This window comes from Schistocerca americana, chromosome 3 (assembly GCF_021461395.2).
Source record: "Schistocerca americana isolate TAMUIC-IGC-003095 chromosome 3, iqSchAmer2.1, whole genome shotgun sequence".
Lineage (NCBI taxonomy): Eukaryota > Metazoa > Arthropoda > Insecta > Orthoptera > Acrididae > Schistocerca > Schistocerca americana.
In genome coordinates, this window is record NC_060121.1 from 255,079,740 (window position 1) to 255,092,240 (window position 12,501).

At 37.8% G+C, this 12,501-nt stretch overlaps 1 protein-coding gene across 1 annotated transcript in view; it reads left to right on the forward strand.

Annotated features, from left to right (window-relative positions):
* LOC124606003 (dynein beta chain, ciliary) overlaps window positions 1–12,501 on the forward strand; it is an 809,537-nt gene that overhangs the window by 352,961 nt on the left and 444,075 nt on the right. Inside the window, exons 30-31 of the mRNA XM_047137965.1 lie at window positions 1,341–1,489; window positions 7,522–7,746. Of these exons, the coding sequence (XP_046993921.1) occupies window positions 1,341–1,489; window positions 7,522–7,746 (374 nt within the window). The remainder of the gene's footprint in view (window positions 1–1,340; window positions 1,490–7,521; window positions 7,747–12,501) is intronic.

The window sequence follows — 12,501 nt, forward strand, 5'->3', positions numbered from 1 at the left end:
CAAAAGTGTATACTATGATCACATACAGACTCACATGATATAGAGCAGGACATTACGCTGTAATTCTCCAGCTGCCCTCAGCACTGTAGAATTGCGAAGAGAGCCATGAGGATCATTAATGGAAGCAAAATTAAAGACTCTTTCAAATCAAACAGTGGAAAATGCAGGATGGAATATGACAATACTATGAAAAGGATAGTTGCTACTCACCATATAGCAGAGATGCTGAGTCGCAGATAGGCACAACAGAAAGACTGTCAGAAAGTAAGCTTTCGGCCATCAAGGCCTTCATTGGAAATAGACAAAACACACACATACTTACACAAACACAACTCACACATGCATGACCACAGTGTCTGGCTGCTGAGGCCAGACTCAGTTGTGTATTTCTGATGAAAGCTTACTTTCTGAGAGTCTTTTCACTGTGCCTATCTGCGATTCAGCATCTCCACTATATGGTGAGCAGCAACAATCCTTTTCGTAATGTTGTCAGGCTCATTAAAATCTATTGTCATAAGGACAGAGATCCTAACATTGCCTCACATATATATTCTCATGAGAAAAAAAAGTTCCGACTGAATGCAGACTAAAGAAAAACAGTGAATTTAATAAACATTACAAAAGAATGAACTCCAGCCTACAAGCTAATACACAACTTTGTCAGAAGGAAGCATTCCACATGGGCCTTCAGCGATTTAGTAAGCTCTGTACATGTATAAAGTCTACAGAAGATAATACATATTTTGATCTCATATAGACCTGTTGAAATGTTTGTAAACCATTAGCTAATCAATGTAAATAATTTTGTCTGACAGCTGAAGCACATTGTTTAAAGTCAAATCACATGAACAAAATAAATAAATAAATAAATTTCATCCCTTCAATTTATGCCACCATCTCTTCAGAGGAACCATTCAACTGCAGATCTTGTAGTGTGGAATGATTTAGTATGATACATTTATATTTGGCATCAGCAAAATGAAATTGGTGTTTTCATTAACTGAATTATATTTTTATAGTGGTTTATAATGAGTGTTATGGTAGTCATATATTTTTTGTAATAGGATAACTAATGCAGGTTTCATAATAGTAATGTAATTTATTACTTCACTGAAGTGTTCTCTTTGATTCTTCTCTTTGCTCTAGTACTAACAAAGATTCAGTGCACTATAATACACAAAAAGAAGAACATTTTGCTTCTTTCAAATTTTCTGAGAACCATGTGAAATTCAGACCAGAGTCTTAGTTCAGTAAATGATTTTCTGAATATTTTTGAGTATTGTGTATAAAGAAGTTCATTTTTACAGTATAATAATAATATTAGTATTACTCAACTTTAGCTGTCAAAGAGATGTCAATGGAGAAGGTTCTACGTGATCTTCACACAACATGGTCAAAGATGGAATTTGATCAAGAGACGCATTCACGTACCGGATGTACATTGCTGAAAGCCAGTGAAGAGCTCATTGAAACACTCGAGGACAATCAGGTACAGTATAATAATTTTTGTTGCAGTATATTTGTGAAGCTTTCACTTTTCTTTGTGTTAGCACTTCATGTGGAGATATGACATAAATTCAGTAAACATGAAACACAGACAGATGATTGCTGGAGTGTATAAGAAATGCAGACATATGCTCCCAAATGCACATAAACTAAAATAGCACTTTCACAGTGAAGTGTGGTGCCCCATTCATAGTGCAAGTATTTAGTTATTACTGTGTGTCACATGTCTGGATAGAAATGCACTGTCTGGTTGTCATAGAGTGAGAGGATGGCACTCCTTTTGTGATTGTAATGGCTTTTACACAACACGCAAAATTGTTTCAAAAATCTGGAAGACAAACACAAATGCAAAATTAAAATTAACACATGTCCATGTGTATGGATTTGCAATGCCCTTTGCTTTAAAACAGGGTTATATGAAGCCTCTTTCATCAAAATGTGTTTGTACATCTTTATTTTACGAGTCAGTGACATGTTGTAACATTTGAATTTAGAAATAATTAGGCAAAAAAAGTATGCTGATTTCCTATCTGAAAGGAGTGTGGTTACTTTTGACTTTTGGATTGCCTAACAGTATCCCCAACATACACATAACGAAAACCACAATAAATTAGAATTTAAATAAACAACCACGTACAAAACACATAAAAGATTTTAATATAACTTTTTAAAAAAGTGTGAGAACCTCATGTAATAACATAAAACACTGTATAAGGAATGCAGGTTCATTTCAATACTGTTAACAGCACCAATTTGATCTCATAGAAGGAGAAATCAAAAAATGGAACAAAATGCATCTGCACATATATTTATGCCAGAACACACATATCATGTTCATACACAAGCAAACAACAATATGTTTGGACTAAAGTAAAGAATAATCTTGCATAGAACACAGTAATATTAGAGGTGTGTGACTGCCAAGAGTCAGCTTTGTCAATAAAAAATACTGAGTTAAATATTAGCATTATGGATTGGATTGTTGCAAGTGTGAATACCTCATTTGAAGACCTATTTCTGTCTCAGCTTCTGATACAGTATATTTTGTTAGGACTTTTTAATGAGCAAATCAACACTGCCAATATAAAAGAACTACAAAAAATTTGATGTGCTTAATAATTTGTTTGATTACCCTGAACTAAATATTGAAAAATAAAATTTTAGTGTATTAGGACCTTGTAGTGGGTGATGCACGCTTTTACTGAGTGTTGATTGCGAGGTTGAACTTCAGCACACATTCACAATATGTTTGGTTCAGCTAACAACTGAAAGATTGATTGTGATCATAAATGAGAAACAGAAACAAAGTCCACTGGCATAATACCAGTTCCGAAGGGAAGCCTCATCCTGGGTGACTTTAGGATGACATCTATAGGGTGTCACAGCATGTGGCATACCTTGAATCGGTGCAGAGATGGTGTGGTGAACAACAAAGCATCCGGGCTGGTCTCAACAAGTTTTGATTGATGGGTGACAAGGTGTAACTGGCTTGTGGCCCAGAACTGAGTGGGCAGTTGAATCCTGCCTGCTGGAGGTTGAGCTCTGCCTTAAATATTCAGCAGGGTGGAAGTATATCTGCAACCACATGACATGCAGATGGAGCTTGTTTCGATAACATCATCACCAGTTTCCCGATGTGAGCCCAACACTCAGAAGTTGTCTGGCGCCCATTAGTAGCACCTGTAACAAAAGCCTGTTTGTAAACAGTACTGCGTCCACAACATCTGATGCCCTGTGGTATTTGTAAGTAGAGTATGTAGGAAGAAATTCCTGTAGGCCAAGGAGGAGCAAACCTGCAGCAAGTGTGATGGTCAGTGACAACAAATGCATTTATAGCAAATTATCAATGAAACAAAGTTCTTACCATAAATGATAATCAAGAAATAATCTGTGAGAAATCATTACAGGACAAGATAGAAAATCATTTCAGTGTGCCAAGTATTATAAAACCTGGTTCACCAATCAAGACAGTTGTTAAAAAAGTAGTCAAATTAACGGAATAGTGAAATTAACTGAATACTGAAAGAATTTCAGAGGAAAATGATGTATTCTCTGGATTGCATGTTGAAATTTAACACCCAAAATGAATATAATGGTTCATCCAATACATCTAGACATGAAGTTATTAGTTTGTGAATCACTTCATGATAGATGAAATCGACACTGTTACATGTGTGTGTGTGGAAAGGGACTTTCTGTGAATTTTGAAATCAAAAGGTCATAAAGAAATGAATGTACAATCTGTAATTTACATCTAAACAGATGAAGAAAGCCTCTCATTTGCAATAAGCTTGCACCTTTCATACATTTGGTTCAAATAAAAAGACCAGTACAATAGTAAAGCAAACACAAGTGGAAAAATATAAGAAATGACTGTCATGTAGAGAAAGAACAGATAAAAAGACTGTTGTGAAGTGAAAGTACCAAACAAGAACAAACAGACAGGTATGGACCAGTATGTGAGCAGAAACAACCAAAAGAGAAGAAACACACCTGGCGAGCTGAATTTCAGACTTACAAATACAGTAACAGTATAATGAAAAATATAGTTGCTGCTCACCATATAGCAGAGATGCTGAGTCACAGAAAGGCAAAACAAAAGGATTCCTACAAAATTAACTTACTGTTTGAAAAAAAAAAAAAAAAAAAAAAAAAAAAAACTTAAAGAATTCCCTGTTACAAGGTTATTTTACATTTAAGAAGAGTTCCTTAACCAATGTACCTGTAACTCTCAGATACATTCCCAAACCTGTATTTGTGATTATTTCTATTTATTATTTATATATATATATATATATATACAGGGTGTTTCAAAAATGACCGGTATATTTGAAACGGCAATAAAAACTAAACGAGCAGTGATAGAAATACACCGTTTGTTGCAATATGCTTGGGACAACAGTACATTTTCAGGCGGACAAACTTTCGAAATTACAGTAGTTACAATTTTCAACAACAGATGGCGCTGCAAGTGATGTGAAAGATATAGAAGACAACGCAGTCTGTGGGTGCGCCATTCTGTACGTCATCTTTCTGCTGTAAGCGTGTGCTGTTCACAACGTGCAAGTGTGCTCTAGACAACATGGTTTATTCCTTAGAACAGAGGATTTTTCTGGTGTTGGAATTCCACCGCCTAGAACGCAGTGTTGTTGCAACAATACGAAGTTTTCAACGGAGGTTTAATGTAACCAAAGGACCGAAAAGCGATACAATAAAGGATCTGTTTGAAAAATTTCAACAGACTGGGAACGTGACGGATGAACGTGCTGGAAAGGTAGGGCGACCGCGTACTGCAACCACAGAGGGCAACGCGCAGCTAGTGCAGCAGGTGATCCAACAGCGGCCTCGGGTTTCCGTTCGCCGTGTTGCAGCTGCGGTCCAAATGACGCCAACGTCCACGTATCGTCTCATGCGCCAGAGTTTACACCTCTATCCATACAAAATTCAAACGCGGCAACCCCTCAGTGCCGCTACCATTGCTGCACGAGAGACATTTGCTAACGATATAGTGCACAGGATTGATGACGGCGATATGCATGTGGGCAGCATTTGGTTTACTGACGAAGCTTATTTTTACCTGGATGGCTTCGTCAATAAACAGAACTGGCGCATATGGGGAACTGAAAAGCCCCATGTTGCAGTCCCATCATCCCTGCATCCTCAAAAAGTACTGGTCTGGGCCGCCATTTCTTCCAAAGGAATCATTGGCCCATTTTTCAGATCCGAAACGATTACTGCATCACGCTATCTGGACATTCTTCGTGAATTTGTGGCGGTACAAACTGCCTTAGACGACACTGCGAACACCTCGTGGTTTATGCAAGATGGTGCCCGGCCACATCGCACGGCTGACGTCTTTAATTTCCTGAATGAATATTTCGATGATCGTGTGATTGCTTTGGGCTATCCGAAACATACAGGAGGCGGCGTGGATTGGCCTCCCTATTCGCCAGACATGAACCCCTGTGACCTCTTTCTGTGGGGACACTTGAAAGACCAGGTGTACCGCCAGAATCCAGAAACAATTGAACAGCTGAAGCAGTACATCTCATCTGCATGTGAAGCCATTCCGCCAGACACGTTGTCAAAGGTTTCGGGTAATTTCATTCAGAGACTACGCCATATTATTGCTACGCATGGTGGATATGTGGAAAATATCGTACTATAGAGTTTCCCAGACCGCAGCGCCATCTGTTGTTGAAAATTGTAACTACTGTAATTTCGAAAGTTTGTCTGCCTGAAAATGTACTGTTGTCCCAAGCATATTGCAACAAACAGTGTATTGCTATCGCTGCTCATTTAGTTTTTATTGCCGTTTCAGATATACCGATCATTTTTGAAACACCCTGTATATATATGTATATCGAAAAACAAAGATGATGTGACTTACCAAACGAAAGCGCTGGCACGTCGATAGACACACAACAAACACAAACATACACACAAAATTCAAGCTTTCACAACCAACGGTTGCTTCGTCAGGAAAGAGGGAAGGAGAGGGAAAGACGAAAGGATTTGGGTTTTAAGGGAGAGGGTAAGGAGTCATTCCAATCCCGGGAGTGGAAAGACTTACCTTAGGGGGAAAAAAGGACGGGTATACACTCGCACACACACACACACATATCCATCCACACATATACAGACACAAGCAGACATATACAGAGGCAAATATATATATAAAAACACAGATGATGTGACTTACCGAACGAAAGTGTTGGCAGGTCGATAGACACACAAACAAACAAACACAAACATACACACGAAATTCAAGCTTTCGCAACAAACTATTGCCTCATCGGGAAAGAGGGAAGGAGAGGGAAAGACGAAAGGATGTGGGTTTTAAGGGAGAGAGTAAGGAGCCATTCCAATCCCGGGAGCTGAAAGACTTACCTTAGGGGGAAAAAAGGACAGGTATACACTCGCACATACACACATATCCATCCGCACATACACAGACACAAGCAGACAAATGTCTGGCAAAGGCCTTTTAATATGTCTGCTTGTGTCTGTATATGTGTGGATGGATATGTGTGTGTGTGTGTGTGTGTGTGCGCGCGAGTGTATACCTGTCCTTTTTTCCCCCTAAGGTAAGTCTTTCCGCTCCCGGGATTGGAATGACTCCTTACCCTCTCCTTAAAAACCCACATCCTTTCGTCTTTCCCTCTCCTTCCCTCTTTCCTGACAAAGCAACCGTTGGTTGCGAAAGCTAGAATTTTGTGTGTATATTTGTGTTTGTTTGTGTGTCTATCGACGTGCCAGTGCTTTCGTTTGGTAAGTCACATCATCTTTGTTTTTAGATATATTTTTCCCACGTGGAATGTTTCCCTCTAATATATATATATACCATACGAAAGCGCTGGCAGGTCGATAGAAACACAAACAGACACATACATACACACAAAATTCAAGCTTTCGCAACAAACTGTTGCCTCATCAGGAAAGAGGGAAGGAGAGGGAAAGATGAAAGGAGAATTAAATATATTTTTCCCGCGTGGAATGTTTCCCTCTATTTTTTTATATATATATATATATGATAAATTTTCTGTAATATTTATTTTCTGTAATGTTTATTGCTTCTGTAATATTATTTAACTGCAAGACTTATTTTACTGTAACAGAACCTGAGCTGTAACTACTTTAATATGAAACTGATTGGCACTATTTACATACTGCACAACAAATTTGTAAAACTGAGATGTTCCATAGCATGTGATAAATTCACAATGTGGATCAGTGGAACACAAAATAAATAAATAAATAAATAATTCATTTGACTGCCCCATCTAATTAATTGAAAATGAAATCAATTATTAAAAAGTAGTTGGTGCAAGCGGTATGTAAGTAGATGCCTCAAAAAAGAGTTTCTGCCATTAATTGCACACTGATGCCAAAAAATCCATTTGAATTGAAGAGGGATGCACTATGTACTTTCCATAAAACTTGTGTTTATTTTTATCTGTAATTAGATTTACGGTTCTAAAGAAGCAGTCATTTAATAAATTTTAATGGACACAGGTGCAGCTGCAGAATCTCATCACATCAAAGTTCATAGCTCACTTCCTTCAAGAAGTATCAGCATGGCAGCAAAAGCTGTCAGCAGCTGACCAGGTTATTACTACGTGGTTTGAGGTACAGAGGACGTGGATTCACCTTGAATCAATTTTCATGAGTTCTGAAGATATTCGCAAGCAATTGCCTCGTGATTCAGAACGTTTTGACTACATTGACTTTGAATTCAAGGTTTGTAAAATTTGATGCTTGTTACTAAATTTAACCATATGCTGCCTGGTGGCAAATATAGTCGTGAGCTGAAAATACACACACTGTCAAGTCACATCATTATGACTATTTTCTTGACATATATAAGGTGATACATAACTAATGAAGGTAAATTTGGTTGTGACCATTTGTCTGTAGCCATTTCACTTGCTATTGTCATGGGTAAATCTGCATTAGAAAAGAATATGTCCATTGGCTTTGGCCAAGAGAGGTAGTGTGTATGAAATGACGAAGTTCACCGACTACTCATATATATGTCTGTTATAAAAATTTAGAATGAATGCCTCAGTATGAACATTGTGAATAGCTGTAACTTAATCTGCAGAATTACTACATGCCACTGATGTCTACAATGAGCATCAACCATAACACTGCATTGAAATGTTACTGTTTATGCTTGGTTGTGTGGTTACACTCCATGTACGATCTTTCACCCTGATGTACAAACGTCACCATTGGACTTTTTTGTGATGTGTGGGTCTGGAAAAGAGCTCCAGACTGTCCAAGCTAGTAAATGACATAACAGTTTTACGTCAACTGTTCTGTATTTTACATGCAATGTTTTTCTTGTACAGCTTCAGTTACAATAACAGAAGAACAGATGTATCTTACTTTGTTGCTCATGACAGATTACAACATATATGTGATTACAACATATTAGCTATCAAATCAATGACAGTTCTTATAATGATGTTTCAGTTGTTTGTGAAAATTTACATTCTTGCACTCGTCTTTTCACTCCTTGATCTCCAAGGCACTGCCAAGCTGCAATGTTAAAAGAACAAGCGAGTTTCCACAGCAAGTGAATACACATAACTGTCATTGTACTTTGTTGATGTCCAGAGCTGACAACTTTTGCATCTCATCTGTATATTCGTTAATAATATTTCTCATAATGAGAAGACCCAACACTTATAAACTACCTAAACTACATTTTCAGGTACCACCAACATCTTTTGTAGACCTAAGAGGATGAAGATGGAAGATATAATTTCAAAGAATCCCTTCTTACACCACAGTATGAATGTCAACTGATTTGTTGCAGTGTGATAGGAATGCCATCTGACATGCTGCAATGTGATGACTCATGAATCAAAACTATCAGGGGCATCTTTACTTCTGACTGCTGCAACAGCTTGACAGACACTGCTGTGTATGGAGCTCCAATCTAGACAAATGGTGTTTGCTTCTGTACTATGATAACAAGGTGAAAAATCCATGGTTTTGCAGTGAAGGACTTCAACATAATCAGATTTCAAGTTAGTGCACTTGTCCAATGTTTTTTAGATGAATAGCTTCCATCCCTGAAATGTGATCCTGAAAGATCTGCAAGCAATTGGTATAAGATCTCCAAATATGGTTGTAAGGTCTGCAAAATACTCATGGAAAGCTCCCATAATCCAACCCCTTCATTGGTCTCAAACCATTCTCAACACACAAATTTATTTTTGGAAAAAATAGAAGACAGAGGCTACTAAGTCTGGTGAATAATGATGATATTACAATGATTTGTAGGAAATGTTCATAAGTTTTCATATTGTCAAAGCTTCTTTGTTCACAGGAGCATTGCCATGATAAAATATCTATTTATTTATTGGAAGTCAGATGCCTTACTTACATATTTTTATCCGGCTATTCCAGATTATTTGTACGGCATTTATCACTTGTTGTTTTACTTATTTCAAGGGACAAATTTTTTATTTCCTCTTTGCAAGGTAATTAATAAAAATAATTTCTTTTAGTCCCTGATAGCAATAGTCAAAACCTTTCTGGAAGTCGAAATCAGCTTGCAGAGGCTATGTATTTTGTCATAGGGGAAGAAAGGAATTTCCATAACAAAGCCATTTTTGAAATGTTTTCTGTTCTATTATGGTCTATTCTCCCTGTCTTAAGTGTCTTTGTTTTGTCCATCTCACACTTATCTAATAGTAGCTTGATTGAACAGTTCTTTTATACTGGCTTTATAATGTAAACTTGCAGCCAATGCTGTTCAGTTTGCCTCAGGCAGATCAAATCTGGAGGTGGATATCATTTAACTCAGTTCTAAAGTATGTTCCACTTACCTACACCAAAGTAAATTTTTAAGTAGTTTTTGCTTTGAGAAGTATATATCTCCCAGTAATATATCTAAAAACAAAGGTGATGTAACTTACCAAACAAAAGCGTTGGTATGTTGATAGAGACACAAACAAACACAACAGACACAAGCCTTTACATATGTCTGCTTGTGTCTGTATGTGTGCTGATGGACATGAGTGTGTGTGCGAGTGTATACCTGTTCTTTTTTCCCCCTAAGGTAAATCTTTCTGCTCCCAGGATTGGAATGACACCTTACCCTCTCCCTTAAAACGCACATCCCTTCGTCTTTCCCTTCCTTCTTTCCTGATGAAGCAGCCGTGGGTTGCGAAAGCTTGAATTTTGTGTGCGTGTGTGTGTGCCATTTCTGGCATGAAGTGATGGATCCACTCTGCATCTACTGTAAAAATTGTTACTCAGAATAATGGGACTTTTTAAAAAAGAGTTTAAAAAAAGAAGAAAAAGGTTTTAAACATATGGTACTGCATTTACTTTCAGTCTGCTTTAAGAAATGCAACACCAATCTTACACGTGTATATGTGTATTACAGTTAATGTAAAATGTACTGTACTCTGTCTTGTGATGTCAGTATGGTGGTAAGTTCCTTTGAGGCCAAACTACTGAGGTCATCAGTCGATATCAGTATAGTGTTACATATTTCACACGCCTTTAATTACCTGTTTTCCAATACAATATTGTTCACTTCCTCCACATTTTCACCTTTGGTTGCAGTTTCAGGACATCGTTCATATGGGTCAATGTCAGGAGAAGAACAACCACAATTGAATGCAGATGTCCATTTCTTAACTGTTGAAAATGATGGAGCAAATCCCTTATTATCTTCACCAACTTTGGATCAATTTCTGTTGATAACAAACGGTTGAATACAAAGGATTTTGTGATGACATAGTATCCCAGTTCCCCCAGCAAATGAAGCATTCACACATTAACCACCCTGAAATGTCATATGTTTACAAATGCTCTGTGCTTGGCAGAAGAGAGAGAAAGATGGGATGGAGGAATCAAAAGAAAAAAGGGAAGCACAAAATATCATTGTTATCAGTACCTTGCTGTTGTAATATTGGTGCACTTGTAGAAGAGACTTTTATTTACTGCTGTTTCTGAAACTAGACAGGTGATAGTTGACAGTATGTATCCACATATGAACATTGCATGTCTAGTAAGAAACAACATGGAAGAGACAAAAAAAAACTTTGCACTTGAAAAATGATTTTCCCTTGTCCTAATGTCCGCTTGCCTCTATGTGGTGCACACCTGGTAACACTTAAGAGTGTGGTTGCCAGACAGTCTTCAAATATCCTCTCTGAAGCACATTATAGCACAATACACTCCACATGACAGCAAATTTAACTGGCCCTTCTAGGGGCTTCCTAACAAGGAATCTTGGACCATGTATCAAGATCTGCCAACTCAACATAGAAGGGATACAGTGGGCCAAACGACAGGTCCAGCTTAAAATCCTGGTAGAAAAATGTTGATATCTTAGTTACTCAGGAAACCCATATTGACAGTGAAGCCTAGTTAACCAAGAGAGGGAAAATACCAGGATATGACTTGTTACAAGCCAGATACCATACGGAGTCGCTTCTATCATTTGCTCCTCAATGGATCATACCCACCTGGTTAAAATAAGATATCCATCAGCAAAAACAATCATGAAGGCATCATCGTATTGGGAGAATGCCTTAATAGTGCAAAAACACAAACACAACATAAAGAGAAATATCAGTGGTACACTAATATCAATTCCAGTTGAATAGCTGTCCAAATTGAGCTGCATTTTGTCCTTTGGACTTTGACAAAAAGTAGCTCTTCTTCATGAATTTAAACTGCATATAAGGCAACCTGTAACTCCCTATCCATAAATGCACTTTTATCCTAGAAAGAAACCAGCTTCAATCATCAAAAATAGTACACATGTCAGTTCAAATTAACTGACTCATGGGCATGAGACTGGACAGAGGCCAGAAACTGTCTGCGTTAGAAGTGAACCACCTGCCTTTGACCAGTCATGCAGAATGTGGACAACAATTAACAGAATATGTACCACTCATGCCAGAAGTGCGAACTCTCTTCGTAGATGGAGTAAGGCTTCATTTCCAAAAAGCGATTGTGGAGCAGCTAAGCAAATCATTCATCACATTGTTACAGAATGTCCCAACAGGAAGTATTGTGGAACTTGTGATGATTTCCTTATGGCAATGAATGACTTAATTGATTATATTAGAAATTTGAATGACTGTTTGTAAATTATATGTGTTATGGTTTGTATTATATTTAATATTGTACTTAAAAACTATTTGATAAAATAATAAATTTATCTTAAACAGAATAGAGTATTTTAACCCCATGTGCACACTGGGGGGAGTCATTCCATATGTGGAAAGAGTGCTTCTGGATGCCATGAAGATTACAGGGTTCAGCCAACTGCAGGTGGGGACTCATGTCAGTACCAATGATGTGTGCCACTTTGGATCGGAGGAGCTTCTCCCTGGTTTCGGGCAGCTAGTGGAAATGGTAAAGACTGCCATTCTTGCTTCCAAGATTAAGGCAGAGCTCACCATCTGCAGCGTTGTCAATAGAACTGACTATGGTCCTTTGGTGCAGAGCCAAGTGAAG